Genomic DNA, 27,876 nt, shown 5'->3' with positions numbered 1-27,876 from the left:
GGCACAGCCACCACCACCGTCGATATACACTCGTGGTGGTAAAGCATTACGGTATATATACTCCATCGATTTATTATAATTTAGATTGTCTTCTAAGAACCTCGACTACACGTGCACACGTACGGCACGCCTTAATGTGCCGGCGTTCGTTAATTATTCCGCTGGTATTCCGTAAATATGCATGAATTATATATCTGCAGGCACGAAAGCGGAGCAACCGCGGGGGGGGGGGGGAACGCGTGATTAATATATATTTTTTTTCGCGCGGCAATTCTCGCCTTCCCGCATAATCCCTTCGATTGTTGTTTGTCGATGAGAATTTTCGAAAGTCACGATGCACCGTATGTCGCGCGGTCCTGCCAAATTGGTATTGATTAAATCGGGACGGTCGGCTCGGCCGACCAAAGTTAATTCCAAAAATGTGTTATTGAGCGTGAATAACTAAATCACTTTGCCCGAGCGCATTGCTGGATTATGTTTATGGGCAAGGATCGACATCGCGATAATACAGGCGAGCTCAATTTTCATTGCCACGCGTAAGTGATATTGAAATTAATATTCGACAGTGATCACCGTTCGTGTCGTAAGACTCATTGGTTTACGTGTGCATTATATTACAATAATTATCGTCATTAATTTACTGTCATTGTTTTTTCTCACCTCCACCGACCTGAAATGGAATATTTTAATGCGCATCATTTATGTGGACCGTGAATGATTATTAATCTATTTTCGACGTTAAACGCACCACTCGCAATAAAAAGCATCGCACGTTAACGAACCACGCGCGTATAATTGAATGTTTCAGTCATTTTGGAAATGACTGTTAACTCGTATTAAAGCCTTTTGCGTCGCTGTACGATTGATTTTCATGAGAGAGAATGATGCATAATGTTTCACATCGAAACTCCGAAAGATGTTTGATCTCTTACTGATCCGCGTGTTAGTTAAAATAATGCACATTTAATTAGCATTATTATTATTATTGGACAGTAGTGTAATTCAATTCAACGTTCAATTCACGAAATTTCTCGCGACTATTGTCCAACCTCGTATAAATCGAAGGTGATTGAATTTCAATCTGGCGCGATTATATATCTATCATACATGTGAATATATATGTATCTGTTACAGGACAGCGACAGGAGTAGCGCTGGGAGTCCCGAACCGGCGACAGGTGGTGGCGCGCTCCACGAACACCAAATGATGATAGATGACATAAAGAATTCACGGAAGAGACGACGGAGTCCGTCACCCGAGAATCTCCATCAAGCGAAACGCGCGGCGGTCGCGCAAGCTCACCTAAACGGGACAAGTAAGTGCGAAACTGTCCCTTTACGGAATACAAAACTTGATCGACTTCCACGATCCCGATATTGACATTGTTTCCTTACTATTGGAATTTTGTGCGCAGTGGCCGGCATGGTGACACTTCAGAATCTTCAGAATTTAGCGAATTTGCAAAATCTTCCACAAGTCGCGTCACTGGCCGCCGGTCTTCAGGGAATGACAGCGGGATTAACTAATAATCAACTGATCAATACTCCGTTGAATTTAACCGTCAGCTCGTCAGGTGAGAAGCATAAATCGAGTTCCTTGAGCGTGAATCTAAATAGATGTAAAGACGCGAGCGGTTATGCAAGATCAGAAAGGAGAATCAAGGATCAAGAATCGGATGATAAGAGTAATTTAACGCGGTGAAATCGTTAAATTTCATTCCCAGGCGGAACGGTATCAACAGCCTCGAGTACGACGGCGGCTTCCCACCTTTTGCCACCTAGCTCAGCCCCAATGGCAACGTTACCTCAGCTATTATCTCAACCGCAACCGGTCGCGATGCCTCAATTCATCCTAACGTCCGGTCAATTGGTTCAGGGCATTCAAGGGGCTCAGCTTCTTATCCCCACTTCGCAAGGTAAGCTACACTAGCACTCTACAATTTCCACATCGCTCGAACACGGATGATTTTCTTTCTCGCATATCTTATCGTCATAATATTGATCTCGATTGCTGGTGAACACAATCTACGAGATTACAATCAATCAAAATTCCATCGACGGTTGCCACGCATAAAATCATCGCGCGTCCGCTGAACGGAACACATAACCCGGCGCTGTGCCAGCGCATAATGTTGTGCAATCAAGATGTGCCGATATATAATATAATATCGACTATCTCTGACCAGAGCTCGGACTAAGGCCGGTCCGTCGTCCATACTTAGTGGTCCTAGACTGCCTCGCCGAGCACAGGGCAAACTCTGCAACTAATTTCAATGTATAATTAACGTCTCACTACCCCTCTCCAACCTCACGAGTCCCACCCCATCCTGCCTCCTTTCTCGGGTCCGCCCTTCCTCCCCTCATACTCCTAACCCTAGCACTCACTGGCTGGACATCGCAGCTCCGCGGATTCGGCCGCTATTATATCGATTGCGGTCCGCGCTAACTTCGTTTCTACCAAGTTAGGTTCCTATTCTAGCAATCGAGAGAGCGAGAGAGAGAGAGAGAGAGAGAGAGAGAGAGAGAGAGAGAGAGAGAGAGAGAGAGAAGAGAGAGAGAGAGAAAGGGTAGAAGAGAGAGAAAGAGGGAGAGATAGATAGAGATACAGCACGGAGGAGGGCGGAGGCAGAGGACGAGAGGCAGAAGGAGAACTTTGGGATTCCGCCTAAGTGGATTGAAGTTCGTGGATATGGACCGGCCGCGGTAGGATGACGAGTTACGTGGCGGCAAATAATGTTTGCACTGCTTTTCGACTCAATCGATGGTAACTGACTAACGCTCGATTGGTCTCTGATAGACATCGAGTGTCGGCGAGGATGAGTCGAGGAGTGCTCGAGAGTGCGGTCAATAGGTTGTCGTTCATAGAAATTATTGTCCGCGCAGAATGTCCGTGGCTTTATTTAAAGTGATATCAGCCGTCCGAGATTTTATCGTACGAACGATTAAGACCCAAAAAGCGGGGAAGATTAAAATACACGGGGAGGTCATGTACGCCTTGATTCGTTGAAAATGGAAATAACACATCATCCGAATCGTCCTTTATATCAGATATAAATAAATCTCCGATATTTCTAAAAATGTTGAGAGGAATTTTTCCTTGCTTCTAGATAGATTCATGAACGCGTAAACGAAAAGCAAATATTATATTGCTGTCGCGAGCCACATGCCACATGCTCGGATAAACAAAATATTTTCAAATCATTACACTCCTGTCAGAGACCGCGAATCAACAATGAAAGTATTGGCAGCGCGTTATCGTTCGGTTTGAACTGCACGTTAATCGGATTGTCGGTTGACCTTACCTCAGAACGTGAAACTTTTATGGCTGTTCGGAATACGGGATTTGCTTAGCTTAGCTGTAGGTGGCAACACGGGTACGTACTCATGATCAGTAATCATATTAAGCGCGTGTACAGGGTAATCAGATTAGCGGAGCTGGAGGTAATCCCGAAACTATTCTAAGTATGATTAGGCGTCCTTCTCGCAGCGCAGCGCAGTCCAGTACCTGTACCCACTATTAAGATGACGATAATAGTTTGCCAACTACGCTAGCCTGCGAGGTTACCTGCCCTATGGGTTGCCTAATAATCCCTCTATGAGACTCTGATAACTTTACTACCCATCCTGGATCAACGACGCGTGGACTATGTTCATAATGGAAATGAAGTATCTATTGATTCGAAATAAGATCATATAACGTTTTCGAAAGCTATCACAATTAATTGCTTTCGTCGCCCTCGATCCTGAAACAGTCTCTCCAGAGAAACACATTTATTTTGAAAAAAATTGTTTTTTATTCCTTAGGGATCGCTACCCAAACCATCTTGACTATACCGGTCAGTCACGTCACGAACAATCAAATGGTGAATTTGGCGCTCAGCAACGGACAGGTAGTTTCTACGACATTGGCGAATCTCCAATCTCTAGCTCAACCGCAGAATATGCTTAATACGCCTACAAGCAATGGTAAGTTCAACATTAATCTATTTATAAGATTTTCTTGTGTCATACGTTCGATGTAATCATAAGATGTTTAATATATCCATCTTTGCGCGATGCATATGTAAATATGATTCTGTTTCTATGGAGCCATATAATATATTTCGTTAAATATATTTTAATACATTTAACTTGTATATGTTTATCATATAAGATTAAATTATTATTTTTATCCTTCTCATAAAATTGAACAAAATATTCACATATATAATATAAACGATTTTTTTTGCATCTGCTAAATCTGTAATGTTGCATGAATAGTCCAGTGTTGAATAATTAATTCTTTAAATACGGAATAGTTTAATGACGCGTTTTGTATAATCAGAACTCATTAATAAACATTGCAATCGGAATGTTTTTCGCGTGAATTTTAAGGCATCGAATAATTTAGCAATATATAATTGGATATAGGACGAAAGTACTTGTGATTTCCTCGAGCTTACGCGATATTATTTATTTATAAACCTTAATTATTTCATAGGAAAATTAGAACATTAGAAAGAAAATACGCTGAGCGCATGTATGCGCCCACAGTATTCGAAACGTTAAATTGCATCTTCTTTATTAAATTCAAAATTTTTAATTAACGTTAATTTTTTACGATAACACATTTTATCAAAATGTCCGAATGCAATTCAGTTAGTACTGTCATATTTACATTGCGATTAACGTAGCATCAGATGTCGTACTATGCGCGTTTACTTGTCCTTTTATCAGTTCCCACGAGCCCCAGCCTGGCATCGGGATTAGGACTGAACCCTGCCGCTTTACCGCATCTTCTGAGCAATAGCTCGGCGAGCCAACAACTTCTGAATGCGATGCAGCCTCAGCAACTGCTTCAGGCTGCCCAAGCGGCACAAGCGCAAGCGGCGCAGCAGGCTGTACAGGCCGTTCAGGCTTCTCAGCAACCACTTTTAACGACATCGCCTCAACAGCACAGCCACCGACACACCTCGCATATGAATCATTACACAGTACGTACCGACTCGCCCTTTTCAGTATCTTTCTTTCAAAAATATAGACAGTATAAATTTGTCGGTAACACAAGAAATGTTAATTAACGAAACAAATATTTTACGATCTTTACCATATAACTTGTTTCTTGTAATAATTTGGCATTTAAAATAGTTACATTACAGCTTTATATAATTATGTAGTTGTTTTCGCAGATATAAAATAGCAAAATTCTTCATGTCATGCTATCAACAAAATTGATAGACATATCACTGCTTGTTAAAATAGCAATGTTTTTCTTTTACAATAAGCTTCATATTTTCGTGATATCGCGCATATAGTCGTATTGTTTCGAAAACCGCATGCATTTCACGTTTCATCTCACTAGTGGCCGTACGATACGTGTTATTCACTTTCTCAATAATTTCAACTATAACCGTTAGTGTAGTTAACCTTCCATCAACGAATAACACTGCCATATGAATCAAAGAGAATAAATACCTTCGCTCGCTTATCTTTTCTATTTTTTTTTTCTAACGATGTAAACGGATTTCTATCGGATCGCGATGCACAGTCGGACGTACAGTTTCCATTTCCGGCGCGGTAGTAGACCGCTGGCAAGATCAGCGAAACAACCAGAATAATTCCCAATACTCGAGTGATCTCGTTAAGAAAGTATTCCGTACCGATGGCATTCCTTCCACTAATTACACTCTAAAGTGTCTTGATTCGAGGTTCCGTCTCATTATTAAGTGCATAATTGACGTGGAAGAGGCGCGTTCTCGTCCCCGGTGAGCTAATCCGTCTCCGCTACCGTATTGTGTTCACAGCCGACGGAAAAACATCACAGGGAGAGACCGGAGCAGTCGTCGCCGTTGAACGAATCCGTGGTGTCCGCCGCATCCGCTTTGAACAGATTGGCCGCCAGCAACGGCGAGATTACTATCACGACGACGCACGGACCTGGCGGTGTCGGAGTAAAGGCTTCACCAAGCAGTATGCACAGTCCGAAGGAGGAGGAGGATGATCTCTTGAATGATTCTCCGAGTAAGACACAGTTTATTTTCATTTCTTCTTACAGGGTGATGTTAACCCACGGGTCGAAAGTCGAAGCGATCTGTGTCAATTGGTTTTGCGGTACTTGACAGAGCATTTAAAACGATGTCCACATCGCGCGCGTAAATGATAATCGAGCTACGCCTTCGGGGTAGCCGTGTTACTCCTTGACAGCTTTTAATTACAATTTTCGCCGGGGACACCATCTTCCTATAACGCAATCACTTGCTTATACGAGGCACACTCGCTAATGTCGACAAGCGATTGCATGCATAATGATCACTTTTAAAGAAGCAATTACCACATGCAAACGCGCGCTCCTTATCTTTATCTTGCCAGGTTGTCACATTCTGATGATATTTTTGACAAGGTGTTAAACGCGACCGGCCGCACGCAAATCCTCAAGCGTATATACCTCTGATATAATTGAAGTACACATTAAAATCTTTCTAACGGTCGCTTAAACGACAGCGTTTTCTCTCTGATAGTATTTACGAAGCATTACTGTCATCGCGGAAGGAACGATTTAATGTTTAATGTGTGTTTAACGAAACTAGAAAACAACATTTCGAACGGGCATCGATCGTAGAACGCTTGACAACTGTAATAGGATATCGTACACTGGACTCATTACGGGGCATTAGTTCGTTCCTTACTGCCTTCTAGGAAGCCATAAAGATTCCAGCAGCGCACGTAACCTCATGTTGGCTGACAATAATTTTAATAACTCACAATCATCGCGTGGACTGGCACTTCGTCATCCTGACGCGATGGAATAATCATTCGGCGCGTGAAGCCTAACGATTCTCAATTGCCAGTGTCAGATGCGAGTATTATCTCATAAATATTTGCTTTTGTTAACTCTTCTCCGAGATAGAATTTCAAACACAGAAATTCTCAAGTAGAGATCAGGATGCAACATCGGAATAAAAATAGGTTTCTAATTTTTCTGTTGTTTTTTAAAATTATTTTTTACTCTATTTTGTATAGCACGAACGAAATTAAATGATATATTTCAAATGTCGAGTTCTGATATTTGTACACTTCGTTATTAAGCTTTAGATTAGATTATTAACTATATCTCTTACTTATGCATCTTATTTATGCAATTTGTAATGCGTACAAAATTTAGAAGCTAGTCTAATAACCGCAATCACGGTCAAAGATTTTTTTAACTTTGTGAATCGAACAGCGATGAACAATTCGTTCGCGATATCCTTATTCCTTTATTTATCATGTCATGGCCGAATCATATAACTTGCTCGCAGCATTTTGTTTGAAGCGCGCGAAGTACTCGGTGCCTTGATCAGAAATTAACGATCGTAGAAACACCGTCGCGGAAGAAGGACTTGCAGTTTATTGCGCGGCGCAGAAACCAGGCGAACTGGTCGAGTATGTGGGCATTTCTATTGCGTTCGTATACATTCGGGGTGACAGATTTACGAGAGAAATCGGTAGTAGCGCGAGCTGCTTTAACGAAGCCGCCTGATGTCATTAGGCAGCCTTCTCGCCGGAGCTCCGTTGCATTCCGACGAATCGATTGAAACGTGCGCTCGAATGACCGGCAGTGGATCACTAATGCTCAAAATGCACCATTAGAATCACCATAAAACTGACCACGCGCGACGCAAGAATCGCTTATCGCGTTAACCCTTGAACTACGAGTAGGTATTTCATCTCGTTCATGACCGGCTTAGTATTGTTTTCGCAACCAGTACGCGACACAATTTGTATATCAAGAATTCGTCAATTTTTTTGCATTCTATAGGATAGAGTATATCAAGTATCTCCATTAGGCAAGGAAATTCAAAATAGGATTAAGAATATTGTTTCGAAGTATTTTTTTAAACGCTTAGATCATTGCTAATTTATTAACTTAGAATTAACTTATTGTTAGATATCAGATTTATCTTTTCACGAAACGATAAAAATCCTAATACCGATGACTTGTAACGATTTCTCATAGCTTTTTTATCTATTTGTGATAGGAATAGAACGAATTTTTATTATAGATCAGCCAACGATCAACGAGGCCACTAATAACGTAGTCGATGGAATCAATTTGGATGAGATCAAGGAGTTCGCCAAGGTCTTTAAACTGCGCAGACTGTCTCTGGGTCTGACACAGACCCAAGTCGGTCAGGCTCTGAGTGTCACTGAGGGCCCCGCATACAGCCAAAGTGCCATATGCAGGTTAGTTATCGCTACATCGTCCTCCTCGCGTTCCGTCGAAACAGACATCGCTAATGAGAATTCAATAATATGGTAGAATGTAAAACGACAGTGTGCCAGGTCACTGGAAATGGCGTAGAAAGGGTTGAGATTTGTTCAGAGTAGCAAAAACAGATAGTTATCCGTGTTCGATGGCCTTGTGACAGCATTTTCCGTTAGGAATGAACGCCCGAACGTGAAGCTAAGAGAATCTCGAAGCAGTTTTACGTTTTTATTTCAGTTAATATGAGATAATTTTATACAGTAATCTTCAATTACTGTACAAAATTATTTTTCACGCGTTTTTCATTATTTATTATTTATCGCAACGTTTTAAATTCGTTCAAAGGAGTCTAATATAGCTTTCGCAGGTGCATTACCCAATTTTGAGGTGCCATGATAAACTCATTTATACCGTAATCCACCACGATGGTTCCTGATTTATGCTGCAATTTAATCTAGATCGAGTTATTAAAATTACTTGTAAAAAATAGAAACTACTTATGTGCAAAAATTAAAAAAGGAATTACTAAACATGTAATACCCAATGCTTAAATTTTCGTGGACGTAGGGTTATCAGACTATTATCACTATTTATCTTCTTCGTTGTTTTCGACCGAGGGCGTCTTCGAAATGCGAATGGGAACCACCGTGGTAATGCCGGTAGCAAGCAAAGAGAAAATGTTTATACCTCTTAGAAAATTCTTATCGTATCAACTAACATAAGCATTGGTGATTGTTCCCCAGTGCCCTGGCTACCCAGATGTACGCTGCCTCGCAGATTGCCTCTCAGCAGCAAGCTACGTACGTTCACCCCTCCATGCTACTTAATTTACCTAAAAATCTAAAACTCTAAAATCCTTTAAGAAACCGCAGTTATACCCAACAATGGAAAATCGAGCACGAATTTTCCGACGAATTTTCTTGAAAAAAAAGGAGCTTTAAGAAAAAGTAAATCTAATTAGTCCATCGCATTAGTTTTGTCAAAGTCAACGATGCATATCGTGTGAAATAAGATGGTCCGTCTTCCTCTCATCTGCTTCTTTATTTGCGCTCGACCGATTTGCGATCAGTCCTCTCCCGCTTAGAACCGGCAGGCATATTTGGGTATAGCTGCACAAGCACTCTCACTAATTTCTAATTCTGTTCGGAAAAGAAATGCGAAAGGAGCACTTCTAAAATTAACTCTCTTCGAGCCAGGGCATTGGCAAACTTGGGCATGATGTCGCCAACGCGCTAAGAATAAAAGGATAGAACGAAGCCGAGGATTCGCGATTTTTATCGTCCGTCGAATCTCCGACGTTCCGAATTGTTTCACCGAGAGATTCGATCGGGTTCGGATTCATTTCGCTCGCCCGCACAAGGAGTGTTTGCGCAGCGCGTTGGCAACATCATACACGGCATCACCAAACCTTAAAGCATGCACGCATTGTCAATGTCCTGTTATTGAATCAATGCATGCCTCTTAGTGCTCCTTTAGTGGGACAAAGACGTAAGGGCGAAAAGCAAATGTTCAGAGAAAATTTGAACCATTTGAGTTTCTCCAAATAATTCAATATATTACTCAATATGCTACGCTAGAAATTGGATATTTTATATTTTTACGTCCTTGTCGTCTTTTCTCGACATTCACTCTCTTTATCAATTTCCCGAGAAAAATAGATCAAGCCTTGTTCTTGGCTTTAGATTCGAAAAGCTGGACATTACACCGAAAAGCGCGCAGAAAATTAAGCCCGTTCTCGAGAGGTGGATGAAGGAGGCAGAAGAGAGGTGAGTAATACTCCTATGAACTTTAAGAATTATCGCACGAATACACCGTGAGAAAATGTTTTCCTTCAAAAAAAGGTGTATCAACACATATTTATGCCGGAAGAGTATCATAAATGCAACGTTCCTCTCGACGTGCCGTATAAACACTCTATAATTAATATAAATAACTAGAATTCTCCAATAAAGGAGAAAGAGAGAGAGAGAGAGAGAGAGAGATTTTCTGGATTGCAAATCAAGTCCTAACGTTGTATTTCTGATACATAATTATTTCGCAATCGTCCAATGCGGCCTCGACTTCGCGTCTGCGCGTCGGCGCGAGAGCGTGCGAACGCGTGCGTGCTAATTGGTAATTCGCTAATTGAATCCATCTGATTAATTGCGGATCCGTTTAATAAATATGTGGAATGTTAATTAGAATGGGAGAAACCGTTACCGCGCGCGCGATCGCGAGGCGGCTACTCGCTCGCGGCGCGGCGGCAACGCAACGCGACCATCGGTGGCTCCGGCTGTGACACGAAAGATACTACCGATCCTCCCTAAGAATCTCGGGGGCCCGAGCTATGTATCCACAAGGTGTAAATTTTACGAGACGATAAAATCTAATGAGCTTTATGCCGCGAGCTAATCAGGAATCGTAGTCGTGATACGATTAAAACGCATCGCGATACGGTTTTGACATCAAAGCGTTAATGCGCTCTTCACGATTAACGTATTCACGATTAACGCACGCTTCAGTGATTTTTGAAAAATAAGATTGGATATTAAATTTATCACGGTTATATTAACATTATTATTATTGACTTGTATTCCTGATTTTTATCTGTTTATCTTTATCGTAATCCCGTTAATCAAAAGAGGCTAAATATTGTTCAGTTCGTATTCAGTTTTCCATTTAGCTTAAATGTGACTGCATAATTCTCTTTATGCAAGAGTATAAAAAAGATGTACATGCAATTTGAACTATTGCATTTAGCGCTAGATATAAGGAATATGAATATGAATATACACAGATCTGCAAAGTTTCGTGCCTACACTTGCAATTGCGAGAATAAGTCAACCAGAAGAAGAAATACGACTGCATTAAACAGCCGTGTTTATTCGCATAAAAGCGAATGCTTGGCGATCATCCGCGGAGCCAAACGATAATAATCGCTACGCTTCGAGCCGTGAAAGAAAAACCGCGGCGCGGAAGCGCGGCGCGGAATAATCGAATCATTCGATGACCGAAGCGCGCGGTACGGGTTGCGCACGGCCGTTTCTCTTTTCACGAGAGCAAGCCAGCAACAATGACCCATCCTGCATTCGCGCGGCGTAGAGCTAAGCGTCGACCGTGCGCCGGCCGCGTCCGGGAAAAATGAAAGCGGCTAGTTTATGCGGTGCACGTGCACGATTTATCTGCCGAGTAATTAAACTGTGGACTAATTAAAATCAGGTTTCTGATGTACCTCTCCCCCGGCGTCGCTCCTCCTACCTACAACGCCACCACCATCATCTCGCTCTTACCTGCAGCGGGATCGCGCGGAACGGCGCGACGCGCTCTCTCTGTCATTCCTCCTGCCTTCACGCAGCCTCCCAGTCCTCCTTCCTTCTGTTCCCGTCTTCCTTCGTCCTTTCGCCGTTTCGTTCAAACTTCTCCGCGCGTCTCCTTCTCCCACACCTGTAACGCAACAACGGATGTGTAACACCCACGCACGAGCTTACACGCAGCTTTCACGTTCCCTTGCGTATTAACTCACGTTTATTTCTCTCCTCTTTCTTCGCCCACCTCTTCCACCCCTTCTTGCGCTATCCCCGGCGTTGCTTCTCCATTGCGCTCGCTCGCCGGTCACTAAAACGCATACCAACGACGACGTGACATTCAAACCCCCCGTCGAATCGTCGCGTCGCGTCGCGTCGCGTCGCGTCGCGTCGCGTCCGCGTCGCGTCGGTTCTTCGCGCTCTCGCCGACTTCTCCATTAGCATATTGTTTTCGCGAATTCGACGAAATATTACCGCGCGATGCTAATGGCCCGCCGTGTACTTTTTTCGACTCGACAGTTGGTCATTCGGAGTTAAATTAAAAACATAAATTTTGAGCCGGCACCACCGCACCGCGAGCGTACCTATGACCGTACACCACCATCGAGCTCCCCCTCGCGGCCGTACACCGTACCGCTTCTCATCGCTCACCCGGGGTCCCAACGGAAGTTCTCCTGTTTACTGTCGCGGTCGCGAGCTTTTTCCATATCGCGCCTTGCACCGCGCCACCCGATAATACTACCCGTCAAATGAAATTATGTCGACTGGCCGCGCGACGCCAAAAAAGTTTGCGTACTCTCGACTCGAGACTCTCGAGATCGGGTATTTTCTAATGTATCGATTTCTTTTAAGTCGTCTGACCAAATCGATCTTAAGACGAAACGACATAAGGTCGTCGGATGATATAATTGGGCATTGATTCTTCCGTGATAAATTCATGGTGTTATTACAAATTAATATCTCGCATTAATTTAATTAGAAAATGGCTGAAAAATAACGAATTCATTGTTCGTCATTCAATATAGAATCATTTAAAATTTTATATTAATCTACTATTCTACTCAATCCCATTCCGTTCTACGGATAAAAATAACAAACTTAAGCAAACAGATGTAGAAATTTATGCTGGCGAATAAATCTTGCAAGAATATCTGATTTACATTAAGAACTGTTCATGACTATAATATCTTTAATGCGCATAAAAAATGCAATATTAACATTGATAATAATGCGAGATAAGATCGAAGCGCTTGCTTGTGTCTTCTTAATATTTTAAGAATTGTGAAAACGGACAGTGTTTGAACATAAAAATTACCCGAGATTCGATGAACTTGGATGACGAATGAAATAAAAGCTCGAGTTTAAAAGCGCCGCGGCTGTTTGTTCGCTAATTTTATTTGACTCGACGCCGACACCGTCGCCGCCGCCACCGCGAGTTCTGTTTCGCGATACGTGGAGTAAGTTTCGACTCGTGAATCAACCCGGGTGTGTACTCGGGGAAAAATCCAATACCCCCCCCGGACGGGATATTTGCGACCGAACGTGTCCGAGCACGAATATCGTGACGCCGGTGATTTCCTTTTTTAATCAGTATCCTATTTCGCGCTAACGTAATTACGAGCGTGCAAAACAGTAAACAGAATTATTTTTTCATATTGGATTTATAACAATATTTCATAAACCACAGGATAAATTTTGAATTCGACGTAGACCCCACGGACGTAATTAATTATTGTAAAAACGCGACGATTAACCGGTCGGACTTTTAAATGGGATCCTATTTCGCGATTCATAATCATATACAGCAAGCGGTATATATTTTCATGAAAGTATAACGCGCGAGCGCGGTAATGTTTAATATAAGCGCCGGTGATACAATCTTCCGAATTTGAGCAAGAGTAGTGCATCTGATTCCAGGTACAAGAGCGGCGTTAATCATCTGACGGACTTCATCGGGGTCGAACCGAGCAAGAAGCGGAAACGGCGGACTTCCTTTACGCCCCAGGCATTGGAACTGCTGAACGCACATTTTGACAGGAACACTCATCCTACTGGTTAGTTTCCGCCTACGTCTATCCGCTACGATTAAGCGCAATGATCTCGCTATTAGAGAAGCTAACTAATTCTTTTTCGGAGCTATCTCGTACATTTTCACACCCTGGAAGTTTCTATTCTTTCTTTTTACAGGTAACGAAATCACAACTTTAGCGCATCGATTAGGATACGATAGGGAAGTGATAAGAATCTGGTTCTGCAATAAGAGACAAGCTCTGAAAAATACGGTGCGGATGATGTCGAAGGGCGTTGTATAGGGAAGGACTACGTCTACCGAGCAATCGGGCAACATATGAGAAAAGCTTCAAACTACGGACGACGAAGAGCACGTTTCGTGAAATTTTCCAATCTCGCGTTTTCCTCTAGCGTAAATAAAACAGTTCTGATGCGAGAACAACTTTTCGTGGTTTGTTACGGAATAAGTAAGGAAAAAAAAAGCGTTTACTCTATAGAAAGCCACATTTATCAAATTCGCTCCGGCACGGAAAGATCGTTCTAGATCGAAGCGAAGTCCTTCGAATATTGTGATCGCAGGTGTATACGACATCTATATATGTAAATAGCTTTAATCTACGAATATGTGATGTATACATGAGTCGAATATCGAAAATTGATAATCTGAAATCGTTGTCTCTCATTTGGTACCAATCCGTCGCGCGCTTCCAATTTTCATAGATATATATCCATCGGAAAACACTGACTAACTGATCCAGTTTCGAGTTTCGAACGAATGGACTATCGGCAATTGGTAAGCATTAACAAACCGATGGACGTAAATGCCTCGACGATCGAAATTACGCGAGTATCAGTTTGTCAGCAAGCAACTACAGAAAAATCGCTTCTAGGCTTCTCTAATTAATTTACAGTTGCTTGATTGCAACACTTGTCGGGGCACGTACGTTTTTCGAAATACGATCTATCAAAACCAGGCAGAAAGATATGTAAATCGTCGCACGAATAATTAAAAATTTAGCTACCTTTAAAACGGTTACTTACAAGGATGCTAGCACGTAAGTGGCGAAACGTTTAAACAGCTACGTACAATTGATTCCTAATTAACTGGCGGAACAATCGAAAATGCACTTAAAATGGAAAGGACGGCAATCTTCCGCGCGCAGTAAAAACTGCGACTGTGTCCGATCGGGGGGTATCCTGAAATATCATTGTCGCTCGTTGAGTTGCGCAAATAAAAATATCGCTTAGATAACAAATACAAAATAAAATCATCGTCTCTATTGATTATAATATCATCCCTTGCATACGTATACACTGTTATAACGAGCACGATAATATTTCTATTATAGTTTCGGTAATAAATCGGTCGACAGTTTTTGGTGAGCGCGAGATGTGTAAATTACAAGTGTATCTAGAAATCAATGAAATTCCTTTAGCGACTAAATAATGCAATAACGTCTTTGAAAGTATGCTATAAACGATTATATACCACATGCCGCTCCTGAAGTTATATTTAATCCTGTAGGAAAAGAAAGAAAGAGAGAGAGAGAGAGAGAGAGAGAGAGAGAGAGAGAGAGAGAGAGAGAGAGAGAGAGAGAGAGAGAGAGAGAGAGAGAGAGAGAGAGAGAGAGAGGGAGAGAAAGAGAGAAAAAGACACAGTTAGAGACAGACAAGATTCGAGTTTCTGCAAAACTAGTCCGTGATAATCTGCCATGTAAGACGTATACGTGTTATAAACGAGCACGCATCCTCCGTTCCTATACATATATGCGATCCGCTTATTCGCTGAATAACGATAAAGATCGGACGAAAACTTCGATTTTATCAGAGCTCGATTTCGATCTGCGGGATATTCGAACGAACATAATTCTTCGATCGCGAAATACGCTTCTGTGTCGGCTGCTTTCAATTTTGATTTCGTATTTACAATTGCGCGAAAAGAAAAAAAAATCTGAAAGCACTCGAATAATTCCTTTGAGTATGCGTACGGTAAAAAATGTTACAGACGCGTGATTTTGAAATCGAAGAATTATTTAGGCATTATTATGTCTCTCTTAACAAAAAAAAATCATAATCGTAAATAAATACGTGGCCATGTACAATTGTCTCTCACACATTATAGTGACTGTTAGACGTTTGATTTGCATTATGTTGACGCAATCATTTAATAACAAGCGATCGACAACCCGCAGTCGTTTTCACGCGTAAAAGGATATTTAAACGAAGCTCTTAAAATACGGTTTTCTTAATACTTAGCAGACGCGTACGTTTAATGGGTAAGAACTGTGCATAAAATGTACTTCATTCTCTTTATAATGGGCTATTCATTACGATAATATTGTGAAATCTCTAACTTGACGAGTAGCTAGGGGCGCAAGGGTAGCATGTACATATTACGATATACCTAGACATTGTAATATTATAATTAACTTTTATTATCATAGCTATAAAATAGCTGAATTCATGCAAAGAAAATTTACATGGTTAAAGAAAATAATAAATTTCTAAAAGTAAATAATATTTTAAGGTTTTACTTTTAAGCCTGAGACGAGCAAAGTGATCTGTTCCTAAAATGTACTATATAAATAAAAGAGAGTATGAAAGGCGCGAAGAAGATGAAGTGAGGGTTGGAAAAAAGATATATGACGGAGTAAATCGCAAAATTCAAAATTTTTTATTAAGAGGAGTGGGATGTGTATGTTATCCTTTTTGATAAAAGAGCGAAAATGTTTGTACAGAAATATTCCGGTTATTAAATTTTGTTATATGAGCGAGTAAGGGAAAGGGAGAGAAAGAGAGAGAGAGAGAGAGAGAGAGAGAGAGAGAGAGAGAGAGAGAGAGAGAGAGAGAAAGAGAAAGAGCAGAGCGTCGAAAAATCCGCGGTAGTGATAAAAATAAAAACGCGAAGACGATTTAAGAATTATGTGTATTTTCTTCGTGAAATTGAAATATTCAAATAGATCCTTACGAAAATATAAACATGAGTATTACAAAAAAATGTGAATTGTATTCGTGAGTGTCATATTAAGGAAGATAGATCCACGGGCGAATGTTTTATAGCAGTTTCCAGCTGAATTGCTCGCCTTGTCCGGTAATTTTCGTAAATTAAAAATAGACTAAACAAGAACGGGTAAATACTTCAGAACCGCGTGTAATAAAGAAGAAATGAATACCCCTAAAACGAGCCACGTTGAGACACGAAAAAGAGTTACAAATCAATAAGAGGAAACTGCTCATGAAACATTGCCCAGCGAAACCAAAGTTCCTACTACGTTTTATAAAGTATATAACTGAACTGCAGAACTTGAATTGTAAATACGATGAATGCAAAGTTAAGCTAATAATCACGATACAATCAATTTAAAGATGCTAAACTACAATTCGCCGATCAATTGATTCGACATTACCGCTATCGGAAAACGTCGGTTCGACTATACGAATATCATGCAACTCGGTAATCTGCCTTCGAAGGCGGGAATCAATTGATCTCGGCAACGAAATAAGCACACAGTCGGCAATTAAGCACATAAGTATACAATTAAACTAAGCAGCCGTAGCTTTAGCTTGAATGTTAGCACCTAGGCACATGATGTAACATTAAATTACGTATTTAAAATGAAGGACAAGAATCTTAGCCGTTAAGCGAATACCTGTGTAAAATTTAGTAGGTGTCCACAAAAATAAAATAAAAACATATATTGTGGTACAAATAACAAAAAGTCGTACCTATGACTCTTCGCGATTAAGACATTTGATTTTCAGATAAGTAACCATGTACCGTATGTATGTTTTTTTGTAATTTAATTTGCATATGGCATGTAACGTAAAATCGGTTCTAACTTATCAAGCTAGACTTTTTCATAAAACTCATCTTCTCGATTTTATTTTAAAGAATACGTTTCTTTCTTATTTTAATAATTTCAGGCACATCTAATAGGCTTTGCAATTTATTTCTTATGTATTTTAATGACTTATTATTAAGCAAACAATGATTGAGAAACATTTTAGGCGCGTTTCAAAAACTTTTTATCAAATATATTTTTGTATTAAAAGTTTTTTTATATTTTTGGCACTTTGTGGTAATGTTAAAAGATGAAAGTTTTGATTTTATCGATTAATCTCTCTATTAGCCAACTCAAAATCAGGTTCGTTGTCAGAAACAGACTCTGTCCGCCCGAAAGCCTGACCACTCGATAACACCGTAACCGACCATTCCAACGCACAGTATTCCGATTAAAAAATACAGTTTCGTATAAATGCACAAATATGAGTAGGATGTGCGTCATTAAGACAATATACCTCCACATGAAGAAAAAAGAGAAAGCTGCTTCTTCTCGACCAGGAAATAATATACTACATAATGCTGAAAATCGCAAGCAAGTGGTCGTTAATTGCAAAATATTAAATTATCGCAAGTGTATTGATTGAATACTATTGGTTAGTATAATACCATCAGTAGAGATATTCATCTATGAGTACGATTTTACGTACAACAAATAAATTAGGGAATTCCACTTAAAGCTTACCACACAATAATTTGATTAATTGTTTTATTAATTGTTTTATTAATTATTGATTAATCAATATGCGACATTAACATTGCGTGAAACACCGTGGCTTGCACCGTGGCAAGCCACAGCTGATTTTTTGTATTTTACAGTTTTCTCCTAGTTTCAACACTTAAAAAAAAAATTGCAACAGTTCCGGCCTTAAGTATAGAAATCACTTTTTAAAACCTTATAAAGATAATACATAAATTTTTATAGATTTTTTTGTGACAGAAACGCTTTCAAAAACCTTAAACTTAAAAGACTCGGGAACATTGGTATATGTATTAAGTTTATTTTATATTATACGTAAATAGGTATATATAATATATATTATACATATATATGTATAGATATGTTTACATTATTACAAGTACATGAATTAAATGACATAACGTTGATTAAATTAATATAATTTAAAAAGCTTTATATGTTTTAAATTTTAAATTAATTCTTACATTCAATTATCACTTAACATTAACCTGCTTTAAAATCATCATGCAAGATGTAGAGATGATAGATATAGCATTGATATGACTTTGAATAATCTATTTATACTGTGGATGTATATACAAAAGATTTTTTTAATTGGAATGGCAACCCACGCATCGTTTCCTCTTGTGTCACGGTATTCATCCTGATACTCAGGCTTATCTGTCTCAACGGAAGTTTTCCAATTCCGCAAAGTCAAGACTCGGTTCTTTCCTAATTATCGGCATGTATATAACTTCGTGTTATTTAAGCACGGCGAATAAAACGATACTGGAGATAAATCGCGAATGAGCCGGACGATTATATGGTTAGAACTACTCACTTACACTCACCTCCAGGTAGGTATTATATGTCAACGACCTTTATAAATACTTTCATAAATCGTACTTGTCGATAATATAATTATATTTACATGTTATTATCATGGCAACTTATTCGGTAAATAGTCGTCATAAATAATGTCGTAATTAATGTAAATTTATAAAATCCGCTTATGTACTTCGTAAATTCATTGCACCGTGTACCTATTTTAACTCTCCGTGTGCATATGTTTTTTCCCAGTGCATACGTAGGTCTGTCACGTTTGACGCTATTTTTCCCGTTCTTGAAGTATTTTAAAAAATCTACAAAATATATCTGTCTACATTGTAGTTGACGAGTTTATAGTTATTTTGACATTAAACATCGTTTATTTAATATTTTATAACAGGCTTGCAAGTTTTACAGTTACCAGCAGCTATCATTTTGGCTCGGACGCCGTAAACCCACGTATGCACACGGAGGGTTAAGGTTTTATTACTTTTAAGCCTGAGACAACCAAAGTGATCTGTTCTTAAAATGTATATAAATAAAAGAGAGTATAAAAGGCGCGAAGGGGGGAGGGAGGGAGGAAGGTAAAGTGAGGGTTGAAAAAAAGATATATGACCGAGTAAATCGCAAAATTCAAAATTTTTTGTTAAAAGGGGTGGAATGTGTACCTAAGTTATCCTTTTTGATAAAAGAGCGAAAATGTTTGTACAGAAATATTCCGGTTATTAAATTTTGTTATGTGAACGAGAAACGGAGAGGGAGAGAAAGAGCAGAGCGTTGAAAGATCCGTGGTAGTGATAAAAATAAAAACGCGAAGACGGTTTATTTAAGAATTATGTGTATTTCCTTCGTGAAATTGAAATATTCAAATAGATCCTTACGAAAATATAGACATGATTATTACAAAAAAATGTGAATTGTATTCGTGAGTGTCATATTAAGGAAAATAGATCCACGGGCAAATGTTTCATAGCAGTTTCTAACTGAATTGCTGGCCGTGTCCGGTAATTTTTGTAATTTAAAAATAGACTAAATAAAAACGGATAAATGCTTCATAACCACGTGTAATAAAGAAGAAATAAATACCCCTAAGAAGAGCGCTACATTGAGACACGAAATAAAGTTACAGATCAATAAGAGGAAACTGCTCATAAAACATTGCCCAGCGAAACCAAAGTTCCTACTACGTTTTACAAAGTATATAACTGAACTGCAGAACTTGAATTGTAAATACGATGAATGCAATAAAGTTAAGCTAATAATCACGATACAATCAACTTAAAGATGCTAAACTACAATTCGCCGATCAATTAATTCGACATTACCGCTATCGGAAAACGTTGGTCGACTATACGAAAATCACGCAACTCAGTAATCTGCCTTCGAAGGCGGGAATCAATTGAGATCGGTAACGAAATAGAAATAAGCACAAGTCGGCAATTAAGCACACATAAGTAGGTATACAATTAAACTAAACAGCCGTAGCTTTAGCTTTAGCTTGAATGTTAGCACCTAGGTATTATGTAACATTAAGTTACGTATTTAAAATAAAAGATAAAAATCTTAGCCGTTAAGCTAATATCTGTGTAAAAAGGTGTCTACAAAAATAAAATAAAACAAATAGCAAAAAGTAGTTCCTATGACTCTTCGCGATTAAGATTTTTTTTATTTTTAGATGAATAACCATGTATCGTATATGTATGTTTTCTTTTTGTAATTCAATTTGCATATAACGTAAAATCGGTTCTAAGTTCTAAGCTATCAAGTTAAACTTTTCTTAACTCTCATCTTCTCGATTTTATTTTAAAGAATACGTATTCTTTCTTATTTTAGTAATTTCAGGTACATCTAGTAGACTTTGCAATTTATTTCTTATGTATTTTAATGACTTATTATTAAGCAAACAATGATTGAGAAATATTTTAGGCGCGTTTCAAAAACTTTTTATCAAATATAATTTTATATTAAAAGATTTTTATATTTTTGGCACTTTGTGGTAATATTAAAAGATGAAAATTTTGACAATTTTTGACAATTTTCTACAATTCCGTCAACTGAAAAAGATGCAATACCTACTGCTTTTATATTTTATCGATTAATCTCTCTATCAGCCATCAACTCAAAATCAGGCTTGTTGTCAGAAACGGCTCTGTCCGCCCGAATGCCTAACCGCTCGATAACACCGTAACCAACCATTCCAACGCACAGTATTCCGATTAATAGATACAGTTTCGTATAAGTGCACAAATATGGACTGTACACGTATGTTATCACTGAACCAGTAGACTCCCACAAACGGAAATTAGAGAAAGCTGCTTCTTCTCGACCAGGAAATAATATACCACTTAATGCTGAAAATCGCAAATAAGTAGTTGTTAATTGCAATATATTAAATTATCGTAAGTGTATTCATTAATATAATTTTCATTAGAAAAGCTCACAAAGAAAACTTCGTTGTACTATTGGTTGGTATAATACCATCAATGGAGATATTCGTCTGTCGGTACGATTTTATGCACAACAAATAAATTAGGAAATTCCACTTAATGCTTTACCACACAATAATTTTTGCAATTATTAACAATGCGCGATATATAAACATTACGTATAAAATTATTGATCAATAACAAGCGATTGAAAATTGTATTTATATTTGTTTCTGCGGTTTCGTCATTTTTCTTACCATTGACTTGTACCAGCCAGACCGAATCGCACACACCCCATAAACCTGACAGCAGAAAGAAGATAATACCCTGTTCTGGCGTTGGTTTCCACTGTAACATGTAGATGAAAATACTTAAGTGCAAACAAAAAGCAAAAATCATCACGGGCGTTCTTCCAGTCAACTTTACTACGGCTCCTGTAGCGAGTGCAGCTATGGCATTTGTGATACCGAAACATATCATCACGTAACCAATATTACTAATCCCCCAAGCACAGGAAACGAACGACTGTAATAAATATAAAATATATACATTAACGCTTTCTAATACAAATTCTCCTCTTATCATAAATATCAACAAAAATCTCATTCAGGAAATTGTTTTCAGTCTCATATACAGCTTACTAACAGCATTATAATCGGCAAATAAAAACGCTTGCTCGGCCCCAATAAATAACGTTATCGGCAATATTAAAAGTTGGTTCTTCTCTTTCAATAGTTTTAATGTCACGGCCAAGAGTTTGAATCCAGACGTTCCTTTCACCGAGCGGGCTCTGTTTCTATCGTATCTATAAAATGAGGATTCCAGCTTCAAGAAATTTCTTACACAGTATATACTACAACTCGTGTTGTAATACAAATATACAATTCGTTATTTAAATATATAATATAAATATTTTATAATATATCTGACAATTTTATAACCACGAAGTATAAACGCAAGATTGGATACCTGGATAAGGAATCGACGGCAAACGCAATTATTGCAACAGCTAATATCATACAGCCTAAGTAAATCCCAGCAATGAGGTGTATTCGTTCCACCGGTGGTGGCTGCAGATTTGGATTTTCATTTTCTGCAGACAGCCCACAGAAATTTGCCCCGCAAGTTTCGGCCACAACGCTACTGTTCAGAGTAACGTTCGTAACGACCGTGTCGATTCCGTACGAAAGAACTGCAATCGTAGGAAAAACATTAATAAAATTAATAAAGATAATAATTGATTACTAATAATAATGAAATCATTTCTGCGAAAATATATTTGCCACGGGGAATTTGCAGCCGCATTAAAAAATTGTAAGCGTAACACGTTATAAGAATAGAGATACTGTTGATTATCGTGCCGATTATTCTTCTATCGTCTGTCCAATAAGCATAAGAAATATGTGTTTCAATAAAACGAAATATGACCATTAGAATGCCCGACCAAACTCTAGTTACTGCGTAGCTTCCGTTCGTTGTTTTACAATCTCGTAATTCGCGGCGACAGGCAACTTAATTTCGTTTTCATCGGCACTCGCGTTTTTATAGCTTAGCAGCGACGCATTTATACGCGCTTCCGCAAAGATTGCACAGACTGCAGATAAAGTTTTTGTTGCGTTACTTTGTTCCAGTTCGTGATTCCGTAATCTCGTTTCATAATTTTGTCTTAAACTCGAAAATTAAACAATTGTAACAAAAATGTATTTTATCTGAGAAGCTTAGACGAAAAGATACGTTATCATGCTTTTTATTTTAAAAAGTTGTAAAAAGTTTATCTTCCTTTCTATACATTATTATTTTGATAGACCAGTCATAATTTTCATAGTTTTCTTTGTATCTTAATAAAAGCAGTCAAAGATTAAATTGCATCATACGAGAAGCACAAATAACATAATAAATAAAATTTAATAATTGTGAGTTTTTGTAATTATTTACATATACGAGACACGACTAGGCATATTTGTAATTATTTACATATCTGGGCAATAAAATTCTTATATAGTTCATTGGTATTCACAATGATAACGATTCTATTTTACATACGCTATAAGATACTGCAAAGCAATTATAGATTCATTCTTACGTCATCAAAATTAACATTTGCAAACGAAATGTACAAGTCGAAAATAGACATGAATAATATGCTAATAATTTTCTCAACACGTTTAATCCCTGAAATATAAATTTGACCGTCGCATATGTCCGTAACAGCGACCCACCTGCTGAAGATATAAGATTCCCCCACACCTGTGCCATTTGATAAAACATGAAGAAGAGACCGAAGAATCTTGTAACAAGGACATCCGCTGCTATATCTGAAACGGTCGAGTAAGCTTCTGCTGCCACAGTTAAATAAGTACATTTTGCGCACCAAAGCGGTCCACCGCCTAATCCGACCAATAATCCAGCGGGAATCATAGTGTAAAATTTGGGATAAAACTGCGAGGCTATGAAAGGCATATAAGCCAATATAGAAAGTGACATTGTCCACTTGCATCCTAACCAACTGGAACACAGAATCATATATTTCATTCATATAATTCATATAATTCATATAAATGAATAAAAGAATTATATATTATCCTTCATTAATTAAATCTATTTATATCCAAATTAATTAATTAAAAAATTAATTAATTAATTAATTAGATTGTTTCTTAAAGAAAAAAAACATATTAAAAGTATTCAAATAATTATAAAGATTAATGTAATAATCCTAAAACATTAATATATTGAACGGCATAGGTATTAGAGGCTTTTCGTTTTAGACGTTGACTAGGAAGATGTCATACTAAATCCTAGCGCAGATACCTAGATATGTTCGTTTCACTCTTGTCTAATGCTGGAACCCGCGGGGGTTCCATGTAACGTAATTCCGGGCCAAGGTGAAAACGACAACGCGTAATAAAGTTTAGTGCTGTGGGACTGCGTGCAAAACTCTAGCTGTATGTTTCACGTATATGGGAAACACATCGAACGTTTCCGGTGTCTACGATGATTGACGATATACATCTCTCAAAAACTTTCTATTCATTCTACGACAACAAGTAACGGCAGTCAGATCTGACGACAGTTTTCCATTTACCTCGAGATGATGCAAACCATTTATCACGGTAATCATATAGTAGTCGCCGAAAAATATTGCTGAATCGCTATTGCGTCGAGTCTCATACCGAGTTTTACCTTACACGAAATTATATTGTAATTATGCACCAAACGATTCGAATATATAAACAAAATTACTTAAACTTTACCTTATGATTAAGGCGGGTAGAAAAATGTTGCTGAAGAGCAGACTGCCATAAATCGCCGACAACGTAAATGTGCCTAGCGATTGATCTGCATTGATCGAACTCTGTAAGTTTGCGGCTCCCATGAAGGCAGTAAAAAGCACCATGAAAGCGCAACCGATCGCTAGAATGTTCTTCATAATTCGCCATCGTTCCGATGGTTCGAAATTCGGAGTCGGCGCTTTCAAAAATTGGCCTGGCATCTCAGTTTTATTAAGTGTCATAACTCAATCAATGTACGACATTAATTTTTGTTGGATATTCAATATCAATTTCGCCGGTCAATGAATTCACTTGTGACTGTGAGTGACTTGTTGTGTATTTTGTTTGTCCTTTGAAAAATAAAAATATAGAAATGAATTTATAAAAAAATATCGCTTTACTATCGCTAATATTTGCCTATTCGTAGTGACAAAAAATTGTAACTGTAGGTGAGATTTAACTTCGAGCTTTTCAACTGTAACGTACATTTTAAATCGACTGAATTAATGGACACCGTTATATCGGTCGCGATTTTCATCGCGGAGGATATCGGCGAATGATTATGACTGAAATTAAAACTGAAACTGAATATTCACATTTATTCTCATAATGGTCACCAGCCACGTGATTTGCGTAAAGCCAATAACGATTTCAAGGTAATCAGCGAACGAGGAAACGGTATTATAACATACGACGAATACATTGTTTTATGACACAAATGCCTCATTTGCACGCTTTTTGCTACTAATATTATAATGTCGGCTTTGATCCGTATAGCGCTTCACGTAGGAATGCGACAACGAAACTCCCAATCCGAGAGGAATTGCATAACCGTTTTCTGTTCGCCGCGGCGTAGCGACGAGATACACGGTTACCCCAGCATCGATAGGCAATCTGTCCTTGGGAATAGGTATCCTTGCTCCTTTCACGCACCTTAATCGCACCTGATACAATTTCCATTCCGACCGTGCACGTCGCTTGGAATATGTAACATGCCGATCGACTGGAACCCTGTCACACAAAAATAGATGCACACGACAACGTGACGCAAAACAAGTTTATCGACGAAATGTCGAGCAACATTGCGCAAATAGAGTTTGATGAAAAACTGTAATGTAATAGAAACACAAGATTGTTGATTGCTGTGCGTACAAACATTTATCGAATAAATAAATATATACATATACAATAGATATATATTCTGACGTATAAAAGTTAATTTTATTAATTTTTTAATCTATTAATATATGTGCAAAAATAAATTTGCAGAATGGCTTGTGTTATGTTGCAAATTAATTGGATACAAGATTTACTTAATGAATCTCTGCTCGTTTCGCTTGAAACTCGAATATTGCAGTACTGCAGTACTGCAGTATGAATAATTGCTTTGCGAACAGATAAATACTCGATAATTGTTTTAAGAACAGGAAACCTGATACCGAGTGAACAAGGAAGCTGATGTGCGTGCTTAATTAAAATTCATGATATAACTCGTAGACATGGAATATTATAGCAGTTATTCTATTTAGACATTCACTTGGGAAAAACAAGTCACGTTTAATAGATTCTGATTAGAGCTCATGCTAAGTGATGTTTAAAGCTGCTTGCAACACCACCTTCAGCTAGAAATCCAGTAATCACGACGTTGACCCCGACTACTGCGAATGCTATATTAATTAAATAATAAGCGCGGGATTACTATTATAACGGTATGTAGTGTATCGACTATGAATCCGCTATATCGAAGAGTAATAGTCTACGAAAATGAGGACACCCTCGCATATGCGTCCGTACCTATGTCGTGCAGTTCAATTAGCCCCTGGCACATCACTTGTCATTTTCACTCTACGACGACCGCCGCACACAAGTATGTAACTCTATTGGATGGGGCTTACAGGACAGCAATATAATAATGAAATATTTTACGCCTGACATAAAGTAGAAACATCAAGCAGTCAGATTGCAATAATTCTCACGAAAACCTAACATCTTCTATCGAAAAACCCGTTCGTAAATTGTGAAAAATGTACGATTTATACGTATTTTGCATACCGGTTTTGAACGCCTCCACGCTGATTACTTGATTATCGTAAGTATAATTGAATTTGTGTCCCAAGACATCCTAACAAATAGTCACTTATATTTTATATTATAAACATTATTTTATGTATAATAATTTTTTAGATAATAAATGTGATATTTTTCGAATAACATGCAGAAAGAATTTATGATGTAAAATGTACGTATATAATTTTTTCTCTCTTGTAAAACTATTAATTAAGAAGGGAAAAATTTTTTATAAATTTATATATTAAAAAATAACACATATTTTTTAAATTCCATAAAATTATATATGTCTTAAGTTTATATTTACATTTACATTATTGCAAATACATAAATTAAATGACATAACGTGGATTAAATTAATATAATTTAAAAAGCTTTATGTTTTAAATTTTGACTTAATTCTCACATTCAATTATCACTTAACATTAGCCTGCTCTAAAATCATCATACAAGATGATAGGTATAGCACTGATGTCTGACTTTTAATAATCTATTTACTGGGGATTGATAGACAAAGGATATTTAATTGAAATGACAACCCACGCACCGTTTCCTCTTGTATCACAGTATTCATTCTTATACCTGAGCTTACCTGTCTCAACCGAGGTTTTCCAATTCCACGAAGTCAAGACTCGGTTTTTTCCTGATTGTCGGCATGTATACAACTTCGCGTTATTTAAGCACGGCGAATAAAACGATACTGGAGATAAATCGCGAATGAGCCGAACGATCAGATGGTTAGCCATTCCCCACTTACGCCCACCTCCAAGTAGGTACGATATATCGACGGCCGGAACCCTGCGCTAGTAGGGATCATGATGTTTATCGAATCGATGTCGGCTCTCTGCGTCCGAGGCACGTGTCACGCCATCGTATCTTAATCGTAAAGACTTTAAGCTATGTAATCACTTCGATTAACCATCGTCCGTTATCCGCGGTTACGGTCTCATTGATCTGCGCGTGTTCCGTGGCATGAGCTGTTCTGTAACGACTGAGGTATCTATAGTAATCTCGAAGCAGTGACATTTATATTTCCCAACAAACAGACGGAACAGAACGTCTCAACCCATAAAAGATCCTGCAAACAGTCGACCGTATCTCACGGATATCTGTCAAGCATGACGCTGAAATGGGGATTGAAACTGAACAAAGAGAAAACATAGGACGGTATATAATCGAACGCTATAAATTGTACGAAAGATCAAATCAGAAAGTAAAACACATTCGAGCTAGAAATGTGTGAAGT

General features: G+C 38.4%; 2 protein-coding genes and 1 long non-coding RNA gene across 11 annotated transcripts in view; 1 reads left to right on the top strand and 2 right to left on the bottom strand.

The window, feature by feature from the left end:
• Positions 1-17,236, top strand: part of Pdm3 (pou domain motif 3) — a 114,109-nt gene extending 96,873 nt beyond the window's left edge. Inside the window, exons 3-13 of one of the 4 annotated variants that reach the window (XM_071699155.1) lie at positions 1,135-1,315; positions 1,415-1,573; positions 1,724-1,915; positions 3,804-3,965; positions 4,716-4,972; positions 5,783-5,999; positions 8,021-8,201; positions 8,967-9,023; positions 9,906-9,989; positions 13,425-13,561; positions 13,695-17,236. In XM_071699155.1, the coding sequence (XP_071555256.1) occupies positions 1,135-1,315; positions 1,415-1,573; positions 1,724-1,915; positions 3,804-3,965; positions 4,716-4,972; positions 5,783-5,999; positions 8,021-8,201; positions 8,967-9,023; positions 9,906-9,989; positions 13,425-13,561; positions 13,695-13,819 (1,752 nt within the window). In that variant the 3' untranslated portion in view covers positions 13,820-17,236. Of the gene's footprint in view, positions 1-1,134; positions 1,316-1,414; positions 1,574-1,723; positions 1,916-3,803; positions 3,966-4,715; positions 4,973-5,782; positions 6,000-8,020; positions 8,202-8,966; positions 9,024-9,905; positions 9,990-13,409; positions 13,562-13,694 lie in introns of all 4 variants that reach the window. The other 3 variants (XM_071699145.1, XM_071699174.1, XM_071699164.1) reach the window with 3 other exon arrangements.
• Positions 1-27,876, bottom strand: part of LOC139768963 (uncharacterized) — a 510,605-nt gene that overhangs the window by 356,379 nt on the left and 126,350 nt on the right. The window lies entirely within an intron of this gene.
• Positions 19,687-27,380, bottom strand: LOC139768707 (UNC93-like protein). 6 transcript variants are annotated; one of them, XM_071699206.1, is made up of 8 exons: positions 27,223-27,349; positions 25,160-25,671; positions 24,546-24,913; positions 23,511-23,797; positions 22,261-22,483; positions 21,937-22,096; positions 21,549-21,816; positions 19,687-21,216 (listed from the first exon to the last, which is right to left on the bottom strand). In XM_071699206.1, exons 3-8 carry the CDS (start codon positions 24,803-24,805, stop codon positions 20,954-20,956), a joined length of 1,461 nt encoding a protein of 486 aa, XP_071555307.1. In that variant the 5' UTR covers positions 24,806-24,913; positions 25,160-25,671; positions 27,223-27,349; the 3' UTR covers positions 19,687-20,953. The 6 variants fall into 6 exon arrangements, with proteins under 6 accessions (XP_071555307.1, XP_071555297.1, XP_071555314.1 ...); XM_071699196.1 differs by having other exon boundaries at positions 25,160-25,574; XM_071699213.1 differs by having other exon boundaries at positions 25,439-25,574.

The sequence above is a fragment of the Temnothorax nylanderi genome, unplaced genomic scaffold, assembly GCF_030848795.1.
Source record: "Temnothorax nylanderi isolate EJ_2023f unplaced genomic scaffold, tnyl_v1.0 TNYL_tig0002_pilon, whole genome shotgun sequence".
Classification (NCBI taxonomy): Eukaryota; Metazoa; Arthropoda; class Insecta; order Hymenoptera; family Formicidae; genus Temnothorax; species Temnothorax nylanderi.
The sequence above is the reverse complement of the archived record's forward strand: the minus strand, read 5'-3'. Positions and strand labels throughout refer to the sequence as shown.